At 49.7% G+C, this 15,865-nt stretch overlaps 1 protein-coding gene across 1 annotated transcript in view; it reads right to left on the reverse strand.

The window, feature by feature from the left end:
• The window catches only part of PLB1 (phospholipase B1), a 158,744-nt gene that overhangs the window by 47,777 nt on the left and 95,102 nt on the right, over positions 1-15,865 (reverse strand). The window contains exons 25-34 of the mRNA XM_033176174.1: positions 15,187-15,252; positions 14,828-14,928; positions 11,472-11,553; positions 7,435-7,539; positions 7,219-7,314; positions 6,911-6,982; positions 5,843-5,881; positions 5,254-5,314; positions 4,286-4,344; positions 2,949-3,022 (exon numbers count right to left, since the gene is read on the reverse strand). Coding sequence (XP_033032065.1) covers positions 2,949-3,022; positions 4,286-4,344; positions 5,254-5,314; positions 5,843-5,881; positions 6,911-6,982; positions 7,219-7,314; positions 7,435-7,539; positions 11,472-11,553; positions 14,828-14,928; positions 15,187-15,252 — 755 coding nt within the window. The remainder of the gene's footprint in view (positions 1-2,948; positions 3,023-4,285; positions 4,345-5,253; positions 5,315-5,842; positions 5,882-6,910; positions 6,983-7,218; positions 7,315-7,434; positions 7,540-11,471; positions 11,554-14,827; positions 14,929-15,186; positions 15,253-15,865) is intronic.

The raw sequence follows: 15,865 nt of genomic DNA on the forward strand, positions 1-15,865 counted from the left end.
GGCATTTGTTTGAGCATCTGATTCTTTTCCAGCTCTGCATGAAGCTGTTGCTTTCTGATCCTTCTTTCTCTGGACTAAAGGCACCCAATCAGAATATTTTACATTTGAAAAGAAATTATAAGTCTATATACCTCCACCAATCACACTGTTCTAATTCTGCCTCCTTTTCTCCTCCAATAAAGATATAAACCTAGACATGCAAACACAAACGTATCAAGTACTTCCTACTGTACTTTCTTGTTTAAAGGTATCCTCGTTTTAAAACAAGTATGGTGGCTGATCAAGACTAACAGTCTATGAAAATCTCTCCCTGACTTCATTTTAAAGTGAAAACTTCCAGGAGAAGAAAAGGATTATGACAAATAAACACAAAAGCGCAAAAACAGTCAAACTCTCATTTTGATCAGAACTGTGTGAAACGTGAAAGGAAACAGACCCGTATCAAACAGCTCGTCCACCTTAGACCCTTCAGCTGCATATCATTTATGTTACACTATGAGCTCAATGGCTGGGCTCTGGTCATCTGTGGTCACCTAACGTGTACAGAAAAATAAGAGTAGATGCTCAGTAACATTTGTTGAAGGCGTTTCAGTCATGTGAGATTGAACCCCTAGTTACTAAAACAAAGGCATTTTTTTTTGGTAAATTTTATTTTGGTCCTTTGAATGATCCCAAACAAGCAAACTTATTTCAGTGGAAGAAAAGGCAATGCTCTCAAGACCTCTGGGCCCGCCACATTGTTAAACTGGCCAAAGCTGGAACCGTTCACTATAGAATCTCACAGGTCAAGGGGCCTTGGAAATATTCATAGCCAAGCCTCTTCTGCAGGTCCTGTTCACAGCCACCCACCCCCCACGAATTCCGGGTCTACTTCTCCCCTAACTCCATGAGATCCACTCTTTTCACTTTGTTTCCCAGGGGGAAGAGGCTCCAATTGCATTCTTAATTGATCTAGTATCAATAATTGCCTAGTTTTTCCAATCTAGAAGCTTTAATGGCTCAAAAATTGCTTTTCTCAGATGAGTCTACTACATGAACACTTTCAGGAGATGTTAACAGGTGTTATGAACAAAGAAAATGTTCCAGAATTAAGGGAAACATTGGGTTAAACAGATAAAACTTAAATAGATTTCTGCATTGCAGGCCTTATCAGAGCCTTTAATATGCTAATACGCACATGAATTCCCCAGAGGAAGGCTATAGTAATGTTCCCCCCTCAAATACAAAGGATTTTCTCTTCTCCAGGAATAGGTCTGGAATTAATGTTCCATGGAACACACTTTGAGACACAGTAGTCTATGTATTCTATCAAGTGTCAAGCTGTCTCTCAGACCCTGACCTAGAGCTTCCATCTTTAACACACGTGCATTTCGGGGAAGCTATTTGAAACATTTAGGACAAATGAAGGTTTAAAGGGACAGCAGCCATTGAACCTGAGACCTTAGAGCTAGAGCTAGAACTAGAAGACTGAGACATTAGGCTGTAATGGACTTCACTTGCAGGAAGAAACAGAGCAATGGCTGAATTTTCCCATTGCTGCAGAGAGAAACTTTTAGTAGAGGATTGCTGGTTCATATCTGAATCCCACGAGCCCGGCTGGTCGATCTGTTTGTAAAGTTGGGCACATCACCTCACTTAACCAGGTTGCCCCACCAGGTGCACGTCGCGTATCTATCACCTGCAATGTGGTTTGTCTACTTGATTTTTCTTTTTTCCCATGCTATCGTGTGAGGTCATTGCCTTCTTTAGCTGAGACCAAGGGCAGCCTGCCACAACCTCATGCTCTTTCTTGATTGTAATAAGCTCTGCTTTCTCCTCTCTTTTTTTTTTTTCGTAGCCTCATTAGGAGCAGAGTGGTGAGTCAGTGAGGCTCCGATTTGTTCCGTGGCAGCCTGTTAAGACCAGGTACCCGACCAAGGACTTGTGGAAACACAGGGACCTTGGCGCAGGAAGGCACTGACCTCTGTTCTTGAGGGGTTGATATCCTCACGCTAAGGACACCCTAGGTCCTCGTTGTGGGTGGTACAAGCTGAGTGATGGCGCCTCCCTCCCGCCCTGGAAACCCATCCTCTCTGGGACTCTGGTCAGGTCTGGCCAGAGAACCATCACAGTCCTGATCACCCCTCCCTGCTCCCTGTCACTTCCCCAGGAAGCAAATTGACTCAGAAGAAAAGGGAGGCGGCAGCAAAGGTGTTCTCCTGGCACCGCCGCTCATGAGCACGCTGCCCCCTTGTGGCCAGCTAAGTTCTAGTTGTTTTCCCAGGTAAATTCTGAGCTACTCGCCACTTACTTTGAAGCCTACAGGAATGAGAACTTGATTAGGAAAGAAAGAAACTTGAGAATATCTACACGCAACCGCTCGCCTGACACACCCTGAGCTTCTCCACTTCTGTGTTCGGGATGCCCTTTCTCACCCTTTCCTCTTGTCGAATTGCTAATCTTTCAAGACATGGCTGATAGTGATTGTGTCTTGCTTATGCCCTCTCGAAGTGCGCAGTGGGTTTCAGAGGTTTTCTGTGCAGATGTGTACATACATGTAAAGGCAGTCGTGTGACTACAAGACAACATGAATAAACACATAAAGACGGTAAACAGAGACGCAGGAACACCACGTGCACACGTATACATGCAAGCAGGGAGGTGAAGATTCAGGGATTTGGTGCTTTTCTGGTGCATTTCCTGTTGGATTTGCTGACCCAGGAGTCTGATAAGAACCCTGGTTTACTTTCTCTGCACAATCAAAAAAAAAAAAAAAGATTATCAACAGTAAAATATCCTCTCCACTCACCAAATGTTCACATTTTGCAGAAATATATAGCTTTTTCTTTCTGAAAGCCCCTTCCAGACCAAGTCTTCGAGCTCTGGGATTTACATATTTACAGGAGACAAAGCCACACCCAATCTCTGTTGTAGGGGGAGCCCCAGGAGTGGCCAAAGGTTAACATTACCTGTATGACAGTCCCCGATACTGTGTGGTGACATCGGGGAGGTCGTCTGGTTTGGAGCCAATTCCATTGCCAGCCTTTGAAAATATACCAGAGTCCACAGGAAAATTAGCAAGTCAGAAACAGGGAGGCCATGAATGTGCAGGGCTTCCAAAGAGGGGGTTCCCAATGCACTCGTGGTGGCAGGAGCAGACACGGGACCAGGAGCCCTCGGCTCTAAGTCTGCCATCCTCCTCTCCAGCTGTGTGCCTTCTCCAACTCTTAGCTGCCTCCTTGCTGAGCTGAGGATATACCCTGCTCATTTCACAGGGAGTGTTTTGGGGATCAAATTGGATTACAGTTGTAAAAACCGCTTTGAAAACTCTCAAGTGCTTTACAAACGTGAGAGTGTTAATAATATCATTCCCAGCGTTATGTCCGTAAATTTTTTTTTTTTTTTGAGACGGAGTCTCACTCTGTCACCCAGGCTGGAGTGCAGTGGCACGACCTTGGCTCACTGCAAGCTCTGCCTCCCAGGTTCACGCCATTCTCCTGCCTCAGCCTCCTGAGTAGCTGGGACTACAGGCGCCCGCCACCTCGCCCGGCTAATTTTTTGTATTTTTAGTAGAGACGGGGGTTTCATTGTGCTAGCCAGGATGGTCTCAATCTCCTGACCTCTTGATCCACTCGCCTCGGCCTCCCAAAGTGCTGGGATTACAGGCATGAGCCACCGCGCCTGGCTGCCCCTAAGTTCTTTATGAGCATGAAGAGAGAGCTCATTGGCTTAAGTGACTGCAGTGGACAGATTTCTCCTAAGTCTCACGTTTCTCCTCTTTCCCTCTGGGGCATTCTGTAAGGTACCCTCAAGGCTTTGGACATGCTGCTGGAAAGTGATGATCTGGGATAGTAAAATAGCCCCATTTATTGGAAGTTAGCAGAGCTTTATCCACAACTAAGGAGTCCTTGCTGCTTTCCATGCAGATGCAAAGAAGAAACAGATGTGAGGGTCTCAGCTGATTATAAAGCGTAATCCAAAGGAAAAAGAGCACCCGCACAGGGAGGTTTAGGAGAATTTTGAGTCAAAATGACATATTTTTACATATATTAAAAAAAGTGTTATTGGGTGTTCAAAATCTCTGCCCTCTGAGACAATTCAGTTCACTCTTGAAAAAGATGTCCTCTGCATATCTGTTTGAGAAAGCGGCCGCAAATCGAATCATTGGCACGCTCTTGGATTGACAGAGCCAGGTAGAGGGGCAAGACAAGGCAGAGGACAGGCATGCAGGCCCTTAAGTTAAGGGGACTGGGATCTGGAGCTGACCTAGTTATTCCCAAACCACCCAGGGCCCAAGAGTCCTTACGGTCAGAGAATCCCCCAGAGCAGCCACAACTTGGATGTCTGCAGGTCTCAGAGCATGCACTGGAAAGACAAGCGGACACACTTAGGGCTGTAGGAGGGAAGCTGAGTCAGACTCTAGTGCCTCTGGCTTCAAGCAAGATCCAAAACACAATCTGCATGAGCACAGGGCCGTGCAGGGCTGGGCGTGCAGAGTGCCATGGAGGCAAAGTTACGTGAGGACAGTTTTCCCATAAGACACAACTGATCCTGGACCTACAGGGAAAGAGAGGTGCAGAGAGGGAGAAGGAGGGAGAAGAAGAAAAGTGGGGAAAGGGAGGAGAGGCAAAGGGAAAAGGAAGGAGGGAAGAAAGAAGAGAAAGGTGGGAGGGAGGGCAGGGCAGAGTAGGAGCCCATTTTAGTGCCATGGTCATGGGAGATGCCAGCCATGGCCTGAGTGCACAACTAGACGGGCATCAAACCACACAAGACGAGGTGTAGGACCTGACGTGCAGCCCGTTTAGAGCTGGGTTCTGAATTTCCACCGAGAGTCTGAGAAGAGTCATGTTGGGCCTTTCTCTGCCCCCACATCTCTTCTGAAGAGTCCAGGGAATCTTCCAGGCCCTACTGCAGGCAATAGTGATTGCAGAGCCTGGGGCCACAGAGCCACCTTCCTCCTGGGACTCGGGCTCACCTCTGTGCTGAGGCACCAAGGGTGTGCTCACAGGGCTCCTCCGCTTGTGCTCCCTCTAAGAGGTGCAGGTGGGCAGGAGACAGCTCCTGGTCCTAGGTGCCTTGGTGCCTGTTGGGCATGGTGTCACCACCAGCCACAGTAGTGCAAAACAGGGACTCATCCCAGGTGACCACCCAGGCAGGCAGCAAGCACTGGCCATCACTGCCATTTAGTGAGTGTGAAAGTCAGTTCAGAGGACTCACTGGCATAGAAGCCCCTGTGGAGGGGCCCTGGGTCCTGCTGGGCCATAGGGGGCTTACCTGAGGTGGGGGGCGAGGCAGAAGGGGCTCTGTCCCTGCATGGCAGCCAGGTCCCATGACCCTAAGGGCACAGAACAAATCCCAGAATCTCAGGGTTGAAAGGGACCAGAAAAACTGGCTATCAGATGTATCTCAAGAGCTTTGAAAAATACAGATTCCTGGGTCCTACTCCTGGGGAGGGGCCTCAAAAGGGCTTTTGAAGAAGGCACCCTAGGTGATTTTGAGTATCGGCCACAGGTCGAGGTCCACCCATCTAGTTCAGACCCCTCCACCATCCAGTGCAAGAATCAAGGCAGCAACAAATGACCCCACCCCACAGCAGCCACTGCTTCTGCACCAGCTCTACAAGGAAGGGGATTTCTCCTCACTTATGTCTCCATGAAGCTGGGATTGGGTTGGCTGGATGCCTTCCAGCTGTTATCCATAGCATTTACGCTGCCCACTACTCCATCTGAAGGTCAGGTGTGCGGCCTTTATGCCCACCTAGAATTCTTGCCCACTTTCCCACCCTGTCCTGTTGGGCCTGACCCAGCCCAGGGGTTGCCCATTGCATTGCCTGGTGAGTTAAGGGGAGGCAAGAGGCAGGTACCTGCACGCTGTTCTTGTAGGTCCTCAGAAATGGCTGGACCTGTAAGGAGACGGGGATGAGCAACGGCAGCAAATTCTGCTTGCTTCTCTGCTTGCCAGCACTCAGTAAATGTCGGCCTGGCACAAACAGCTGCAGCCTCCCTGCCCTGTGTCCCAAGCCCGGCCTCTATCAGGCTGACTCCCTCCCAAGATGCAGGGGGCCATCTCTGCAACCTGAACCCAGCACAAAGAATGAGCATCAATTCATGCTTCACGGGAACACGCCTGTCTTCCTTCCACCTCCCGCGCGGCTGGGTGAGGATAGCTGTGCTGCCTCCCTTTCTCCACCCTCCCCTCTTGCACCCATGCACCTCTTTCTGCTGGAAAAAGCCCTTGTCTCCACTCCCCAGGCTCCCTTGCCACTCCACACCTACCCCACCCTGCAGTGACTACGGCCCCTTCCTGCCCAGGCAAGAAAAGTCAGATGATTTTGGTCCTGCCTCACATAAGCCCTGTGCCCTGGTTCTCAGTGTCAGCCTAGGAGCCCTCTGGGTATACAGAGGGATTCTTGGGGGTGAGGGCAGCTGCTGCAGAGCTCCAAGAATCTTTCTGAGAACTTGTGAGTAAAAATGGGGGGCTTGTCCTGCTTTTCCTTCCCTAGCTCCAGCTTCCAATTTACTCCCCTGCCCCCATCCAACTAGAGATCTAGATCTTGGTTCCTCGCTCTGCCCACATTGTCATGGAGGCAGGGGCTATATGAAGACAAGAGATCCTTCCGCCCCATCTGCCCTTGAAGTTCTCTGCTGCCCTCAGCTTTCAGAATGACAGGTAGATGTGGCTGCCATGCTCATCTTGCCTGCCTCAAAGAGTTGTCTCCAGCCCAGACATGTGTGAGGGCTCCCAGCCATGCAGAGACCAAGCACTCCCAGGCCTCTGGGTCACTGGGGGTGGTCATCCCTCTCAGCACAACCAGATGGGGCATTTGGGGTGGGTGGGCAGGCAGAGCTGGGGTGAGGGTGAGGGCCTAGGATGAAATGAACCAAGAAGCCCAATGGAGCCGGAGCCTGGAAGGACGTGCTTTCCACTCTACCTGGTTCGGACATGTGATATTGATCTCGTTTTCAAACTTATGATGTGTCGTCTTCTGGCCAACAGGCTCCAGCTAAACAAAGAAGCAGGGAGATGGGGAGTGAGGAAGAGGCGGTCAGAATGGAAAGCTCAGGACGCAGGTCAGGGGTGCGGGAGGCAGGGAGGGACGAAGGAGATGGGGTTTGTTTATCATTGTCTGTGCACAGAATCACACGGCCTGCACGATGGGCCTCCAAGGTCCTCCAAAGGCTTTGTGGAGTCTTTTTTTTACCAGAGGGAGGATGCATTTTCCTACTGCAGCCACCTTACCATATTGTTCCAGAGGCCACTGGCTGCACGGGAGTGAGACTTGCTGCTGAAGTGGAAACAGTCAGGCGCAAAGAAAGAGTTGTCAGGCAATCCTTCCTGGTCACCGGGCAGAAAAAGAAAGGCAGTTATAGACACGCTGGATCAGGTAAATGACACTCAGAAACAGCCACACACTATCTGTGGATTCTCTTTATCCACGATGCTTGCTTTCTTTACCGAGGTCTTTGGCATGTCCACGTTTTCAAAGAACGGCTGCACGACCACTGTAAAATCTTCCCTTGTGTTATATCGCCCACTCTCAATCAGTTGGTGGGTCTTCTCCTGCAGGGGGAAAAGGGGACAGAGGTCAGGCGGTCCTCTCTGCATCTGCTCGGTCCTTGATCGATCTCTTTCTCCAACACAGAATTAAACAGAATCTGACTGTTGAGTGAAATCAACCTGGCGCAAAATCTCAACTGAGATTTTATATTTTAGATCATTTACATTTTAGATCATTTACATTTTAGATCAGCCTTTATCTCAGCCCCGGCCCCAAACTCTGCTGCAACTGCATATATTTGAGCTAGTCTGTGAAAAGGGAAAGGTAAGAAAAGTCTATCAGCTTGACTTTATTTTTTTAATTTTTAAATTTTTTATTTATTTATTTATTTATTTTGAGACAGTCTCATTCTGTCGCCCAGGCTGGAGTGAAATGGTGCGATCTTGGCTCACTGCAACCTCCACCTCCTGGCTTCAAGCGATTCCCCTCAGCCTCTGGAGTAGCTGGGATTACAATGCCCACCACCACGCCTGGCTAACTTTTTGTATTTTTAATAGAGATGGGGTTTCACCATGTTGATCAGGCTGGTCTCAAACTCCTGACCTCGTGATCCACCCGCCTCGGCCTCCCAAAGTGCTGGGATTATAGGTGTGAGCCACCGTGCCACCATGCCTGGTCAGCTTGACTCCTTTTAAAGCTATTCTGATTAAGGACTTGAGGGGTGGTCTTTGGTTAAATGACATTCTGAATAATCCTAAGAATTTATTTCTGTCCTACATTTGTTCAGAAAAATCAAAGGCGAATCAAAATGTAATGTCTATTTATGTTGCCTGTGCATGGTGTGTGTGTGCTTCTTTGAGGCTCTCAGATCTGTGTAACCCTCACAGCCTCTGCTTGGGGTCACTTCTAGGAAAACCTGTTACCCCAGTTCCGGCTTCCACTCTAGCCTGACTCAGCCATTCCACGGCTAACCAGGGTTTCTACCACCTTGGGATTACTCTGGCTGGAGAGGGAAGTCAGGGTTACATACCTGGGAATGTGAATGATGTCACTTCAGAAGATACCACACACTGTCTTTTCCCAGGGTCAATGCCTAGGCCAGGAATGTCTTATGTCTGACCTCCCAAGCCAGTGTCTGCCTTGAGTAAGGCATGAGGGAAGGAGAGAAGGTCATCTCTCAGAAGGTCTGCTAGGTCTGCGAACTAGCAGAGTGACTTCCAGCATGCTGCTTCCCTTTTCTCTGTTTCCCCTTGTAAATGGAGGATGTTGGCTGAGTCCTGGGCCATCTCTTAAGTCCTTTCCGATGCTACTGGTTACTCTGGGGATAGCCAGATGGGCTCACGGTGGAACCACACGCCTTTTGGCAGTGGAAAGAAATAGTGTGTAGCGTCCCTAGCACATGGCAAGTGGCAAGTGAGTGACTGTGGTTATTAATAGGAATGATCATCTCCAGGGAGAGTGATGAGAGCCGCAGCTATTGTGGGAAGTAGGGTGTGAGATGATTCTGAGAGAGGGCGTGATGGCCACACACGGCTGACACGTGGGCATCTCCAAAACACTAGACCAGGGCCTCAGTGGCGACCAGGATCAGCCTGGGAACAGCTGGCCTGTCTGCAGAGGCCGGCAGGGCGATGTTGGTGAATCTTTCTCCTGCTTTTCGGCTGCTCAGCATCTGAACACACTTCCAAGTTTGAAGACCCCACTGCATAGAGAGCAGCCTGTCTCCCACTGTGGAGGCTAAAAAAGACGACCATGCCCGCTTTCCCAACCCCTCTTGCAGCCAGGGCGTGGGTACATGACTGAGGCTTCACCAATCATTGCCTGTGTCAGGGATGGCAAAACATCCATTCTGCTGAAGGTGGCAGCTGCATCCAGTTCCTAGAAGCAGCAGTGACAGTGGAGTCTGTGATGTGTTCCCTGGACCAGGTCTGTGGCCTGATTCTTTTTTTTTTTTTTTTTTTTGAGATGGAGTCTTGCTCTGTCCGGGTTCAACACCATTCTCCTGCTTCAGCCTCCCGAGTAGCTGGGACTACAGGCGCCCGCCACCATGCCTGGCTAATTTTTTGTAATTTTAGTAGAGATGGGGTTTCACCGTGTTAACCAGGATGGTCTCGATCTCCTGACCTCGTGACCTTCCCACCTCGGCCTCCCAAAGTGCTGGGATTACAGGCGTGAGCCACCGCACCCGGCCCTGATTTTCATTCTTTTTTTAAAAATTTTTTTATTTTGAGACAGTCTCACTGTGTCACCTAGGTTGGAGTGCAACCGTGCAATCTTGGCTCACTGCAACCTCCGCCTCCTGGGCTCAAGTGATCCTCCCACCTTAGCCTCTCGAGTAGCTGAGACTACAGGCATGCGCCAGCACGTCCAGCTAATTTTGGTATTTTTTGCAGGGTTTCACTATGTTGGCCAAGCTGGTCTTGAACTCCTAACCTCAAGTGATCCACCCGCCTCCGTCTCTCAAAGTGCTGGGATTATAGGCGTGAGTCACCGCACCCAGCCCTGATTTTGATTCTTATGGCTTGGCCCCTAGAATTCCAGGATTCCATGATTCCTCATGGCTTAGCTCCTGACCCTAGCTCTCTAGCTCTGTCAGAGATTCTGTGTAAATATTAAATCTGTTTAAATTAGTCAGAAACTGCATGAACTTTAGTTGCGTGCACCCAATAACCCCAATTGAAACAGGGTTGCTCTCATGGCCATAACCTCAGCTGTTTTCCCTCTTCTGATGTGGGCCAGGGACTTCCTCCCCCAGAGTCCCAGGTGCCTGCTCACAGCAGAAGGAAGTATGGCTTGGCGCAGTGGCTCATGCCTGCAATCCCAGCACTTTGGGAGGCTGAGGCAGGTGGACTGCTTGTGTGCAGGAGTCCAAGACCAGCCTGGGCAACATAGTGAAACCCAATCTCTACTAAAAATACAAAAAGTAGCCGGGTGTGGTGGCACACACCTGTAGTCTCAGCTACTTGGAGGACTGAGGTGGGAGGATCACTTGAGGCTTGGAGGTCAAGGCCGTCAGTGAGCCGAGATTGTGCCACTGCACTCCAGGCTGGGGAATAAAGTCAGACCCTGTCTCATTATAAATAAATAAATAAATAATAAATAAAATAAAATAAAATAAAGGAAGTCGAGCTGGGGAGTCATCCCGAGTGCTAGGTAGTAGACACAAAGGATAATAAATACAGGTTCATTTCCCTGAGCCCTGATACACCTGGCAGGTATAGCTGCCCCCAAAATGGTCTGCAGGGAAATGGTGCCGTCCCCAAGGAGTCCATGGACTCCTGGAAGGATGGATCCACTCTGGCAGCTGTTTGCAGCCTAGTCTAGAAGAAAAGCCTACCATTGTCCTCTTTGAGTGACTGGACAAATTTTTTGTTGGGGAGAAACTCGATCGTTAAGGGAATCAGCTGTTCTGGTCACAGATGTGCTAGAGAAAGGACTAAAACGAACAACTCACAAGATGGAGATGATCTCCTGACTTTCTTTCTCCTTGTGCTCCCCAAGAACATCCATTCTATCGGCGCGGAGGGCAGAGGGAATGCACCTTATCTCGCTGAACCCCGCAGACCCTCGAGGGAGGGAGGTCTTTCAGCCTCCGTTTCCCACCCAGGAGCTGGAAGTTCAGAGAATTTTCATTGCCCACGCGTCTAATGTTCCACAACCAGTGAGCAGAGTCGAGGTTCGGATCTGGATAGATCCGCTCTGAAACTTCTTTCCATGATCCGTGTTTGCCATGGACAAGTGGAAATGTTCATTTCATGTAACGACCAGGAACTGAGATTCAGTGGCTCGTGTTCAGGGACTTGGTTCTGTGGCGCAATTCAAACAAACCAAATAGCAGCCCCCGCTGTGTCTCAGGGTGTTTTAAAATCAGCAAACTAGTCAGTGGTCATCGCCCACATAGGGTCAAAATTACTGAAGCATTGACTTGTTCTCTAGACAGAGGAATCAAATCACACAGCAGTTCTGGGAAGTCTTAGGAACCTTCCCAGCTTACCTGAAACTTCTTGTTGAATTCGATGAGGGTGGCAAGTTCTGTTGAGTTATCATCAAACTTCAGGACACAGGGACACAGAGACCTGCAGACCAAACCAAAGAGAAACCCTCACTGCATCAAGATCACCATCCTGAATAAGGGATGTAGAAACGTTGGCTTGAGACTCAATATATTTCTTTTAACTTGGAGTTCAGAAATCTGTGCTAATGAGGAGCCTGGCTGGCTGACCTGCTGACCACACCAAATGAAGTTAAAGAAAATTTCCAGGCCAGGCGCAGTGGCTCACGCCTGTAATCCCAGCACTTTGGTGGACGAGGTGGGCAGATCCCTTGAGGTCAGGAGCTCGAGACCAGGCTGGCTGACACGGCAAAAGCCCGTCTCTACTAAAAATATAAAATATTAGCCGGGCATGGTGCTGCATGCCTGTAATCCCAGCTACTTAGGAGGCTGAGGCATGAGAATTGCTAGAACCTGGGAGGCGGAGGTTGCAGTGAGCTGAGATTGTGCCACTACACTCCAGCCTGGGCGACAGAGTAAGACTCTCTCTCGAAAGAAAAAAAAAAAAAAGAAAAAAGAAAAATTCCTAGACCTGGATTTGCTCTTGAAAATGAAATAGACTTCTTCTGCCATCTGTAGGAGTGACTTTTATGGAGCCGACTCACCTTGGGGCTGTCTGAGGAAAGTGCTGTGTGGATGAGGCATACTGCAGTGACAACAATAATAATTGCTGAGATACATTGATTTGAATATATTTTAGTAGTTATTACTGAATAATTAACATTGAAAGGTATACCAAGCACTGCAATAATAACTTTATGGGTATTAACCTGTTTAGTCCTCCCAGCCATTCTAGAAGTGGTATTCTCATTATCCCTGTTTTAGAGATGAGGAAACCAAGGCTCAGAGTGGTTGAGTAAGTTTCTCAAGGTTGCATGGGTGCTGAGTGTGGGAGCTAGGACTTGAACTCAAGTCTGCCTGGCTCTGAACCTGAGCTCTTAATCTCTATATTAAATCTCCATATTAAACTGCTTCCATCCAGTCTGCATCTCTGACCTGGCCAGCTACCTGGCACATCTGGGCTTTTGGTCCAGGGGGATGAGGTGATAACAGCAGGGATGGCTCCGGGTAGACTCAGCACTGCAGAGGAAAGCACAACCACCTGATGAAACAGTGGAGAGGCGGGGAGTGCAGGGCACTGCAGAGGCGGCAGGAGAAGGTGACCTGAGTCTATCCAACCTTGACATTCAGTGACTTGGCCATCTCAGATCTGTGAATGGGCCTGGCAAATGTCTATTCTGAACCTTTAGTTTGAAAGGTCTAAAAAACCCTGCCGGGATGGGTAGCAAGAGGCTTTCTGGTAAGCTGCTCTGAAATGCAGTGAAGACACTGATCCCCTGTGTGGCCCAGTGACTGGAGAAAATGGGAGCCAGGGGATGAGTCAGCAGTTGGAAATAGCATGCCTGACACCAGCTGTGTTCATAGGCACGTGTCACCTAGCAGCCATCCTGTCTCTGCTCACAGCACTGTGAGGCCTTCTCCAGGGGACCTGTGCAGTTTGGGTCCCCCAGGTGAGGCATGGCGTGGACCTGCAGAGGAGCAGGAAAGGTACCCCTTAACTTCCAAGAGCAAATCTGGCCCATGTGAATTATTCAGTCATTCAGCAAACAGCAGCTGAGCCCCTACATCGTGCTAGCAGTGACTCAGACTGAGTTCACAGGCTGTGGGGGAGAGAGGCACATGAAGAATTACCATGTGATGTGCTCAGGGCTGGGATGGGGACCTGTACCGAGTAACAGAGCTGGGGGGCAGGGTAGGGGAGCACAGCCTCAGTGACCTTGGCTAACAGTCCAGAGGAGAACTTGTAGGAAGGAAGGCTGTGGGAAATATTCATGCTTCACTTAGAGAAACGTCTTATTCCCGACCGTCCTGGAGATGTGTGATACAGGCTGGGTCTCCCTTATCTGAAATGCTTTAAGCCAGAAGCATTTCAGATTTTTTTTTTTTTTTGATTTTGGAATATTTGCATTACCCTATGGCTATCGTTTTCAGCCACATCTTTACAACACAGAGAATGAGCAAAAACTAGGTGAGTAATGCACGCAGGTCTTAGCCCCACATGAGCCCTCGTGGGGAACCTGTCGTTGGAGTATCCGGCCTGCACATGTGCCATTTTGCTACCCTTTGTGGGCATGCTTGAGCCACAGGATCTGGGCATGCGCAGAAAAGATAGTGCATTGCAGCTGAAGGGGGCTTTTCGGGGCTGCTGAGTAAACTGCATGCTGTGCACCTGTGTTTTGACTACAGCCTGTCACATGAGGTCAGGTGTGGAATTTTCCCCTTGTGGTGTCATGTTAGCATTTTAAAAGTTTTGGGTTTTGGGTCGGGCGCAGTGGCTCACGCCTGTAATCCCAGCACTCTGGGAGGCTGAGGAGGGTGGATCACCTGAGATCAGGAGTTCAGGACCAGCTTGGCCAACATGGTAAAACCCCATCTCTACTAAAAATACAAAAATTAGCTGGGCGTGGTGGTGTGCCTGTAATCCCAGCTACTCAGGGGGCTGAGGTGGGAGAATTGCTTGAACCTGGGAGGTGGAGGCTGCAGTGGGCTGAGATCGCACCACTGTACTCCAGCCTGGGTGATACAGTGAGACCTTGTTTCAAAAAAAAAAAAAAAGTTCTGGATTTTGGAGCATTTCAGATTTCAGATTTTCGGATGAGGGATGCTCAGCCTGTATTAGATGGGGAAGCCAGCTCTGTCTGGCTCTGGAGGCTGAGGGGTGAAGGCGTCCTCTCAGGCAACTTCTCAGGACCAGTGCTTTCTACTCTCTGGGGAGGACTGTATCCTCTGGACCCTGCTGATTCTGGTTTGACCTCCTTCTCTGGCTAGTGACAGTGGCCCTGTATCTGTGAATGCTTTATGTGGAACACCCATACCAACCAGAGGCACCCCTGTCCTAGAGATGGGCCTCTAGGAGGGGACAGGTCAGCTCTGGGCATACTTGGAAGCAGGTCCCAGCAGTGGCCTGGGCGGTCCCCGGGCCTCGCCCACACAGCTTGACTCCATTCCTAGCATTTCCTCTTCCCTCTGGAGGCCTAGAGGGTGCCTTGTGGCTGCCATGGCAACAGAGGTGGGGTGCAGGGGTAGTTCTCCATGCACACCCTGAGGTGGGCTGAGGCCTATACCAGGGTGGAAAAATCCTGGGATATCCTCCCCTTAGGCCTTTCCAGGTTAGAAGACGGAGTGGTCACAGCCCTTTCACACTTTGGCCCTTGGGTTTTCTAAGGAATTTGCTAAGGGTGCCACTGCCCTTAGCAGTGAGGATTCTTAGCAGAATTGGGGAGAAGTGTCTGTCTGACCTGAGGATCATCCTTGGGCAGTAGACTTTTTTCTCCTGGTACAGCTCTCTCAGGTTGACGATCTCAAGCACCGTCACCAGGTTCACAAATGCCCGAGGAACCTGAGAAAAGGCAAAAATCAGTCACCAAGAGGATGAGGCTGGGCAGCTCCAGGCTCTCACCTGGGTTTGGGACCTGCTCTTCCTGCTGAAGTTTCAGGTCTAGGGACTTCCGTCTGCCCCCATCCACTTCCTCCAACTGTCCCTGCTCCCCATCTATGCATCTGGGCTGGGATCCACAACAAAGGTGACCTGCCGGGGAGGTCTCAGCAGGACGCCAGAGCTTCCTCTAGGCTACGTCTCACGGCCTAGCCTCTGTACCTCGGCGTGGAGGATGTCCAGGGCCTTCCCAATGTTGTCTGAGAAGTTCTGGGGAGAATACTGGACCTGCAGGAAGAGAAGTATCCCTTGAACACCATTTGTCATCAAATCTCTCTACAGAACCGGGCTACTTTCTCTCTTGGGTCCTTCTTTTTTTTTTTTTTTTTTTTTTTTTCTTTCTTTGAGACATGGTCTCACTCTGCCTTCTGGGCTGGAGTGCAGTGGCATGATCACAGCTCACTGCAACCTTCACCTCCTGGGCTCAAGCAATCCTCCCACCTCAGCCTCCCAAGTATCTGGGGCCATGGATACATGACACCACACTTGGCTAATTTTTTTTTTTTTTTTTGGTAGAGATGGGGTTTCACCATGTTGCCCAGGCTGGTCCTGGGCTCAAGTGATCCATCCATCTCGGTCTCCCAAAGTGCTGGGATTACAGGTGTGAGCCACTGCACCTGGCTAGAGTCCCCTTCTTTCTGTATTCAGTCACAGTGGGCAATATTGAAATGCAGTGTTTGTCTTTGGGGCCCCAGCCTCGACACCAGCCCCATGATCCGCAGGTTTGCCACGGCTGTGGCCCTCAGGGAAATACCGTTTTTCTTTTTGTTTTGTTTCGTTTGTTTTTTTGCGTGGAGCTCTGGACCTACTCCATATCCACTAGCTGTAGAGCCGGAGCATC

This window comes from Trachypithecus francoisi, unplaced genomic scaffold, assembly GCF_009764315.1.
Source record: "Trachypithecus francoisi isolate TF-2019V2 unplaced genomic scaffold, Tfra_2.0 Lachesis_group17, whole genome shotgun sequence".
Taxonomy (NCBI): domain Eukaryota; kingdom Metazoa; phylum Chordata; class Mammalia; order Primates; family Cercopithecidae; genus Trachypithecus; species Trachypithecus francoisi.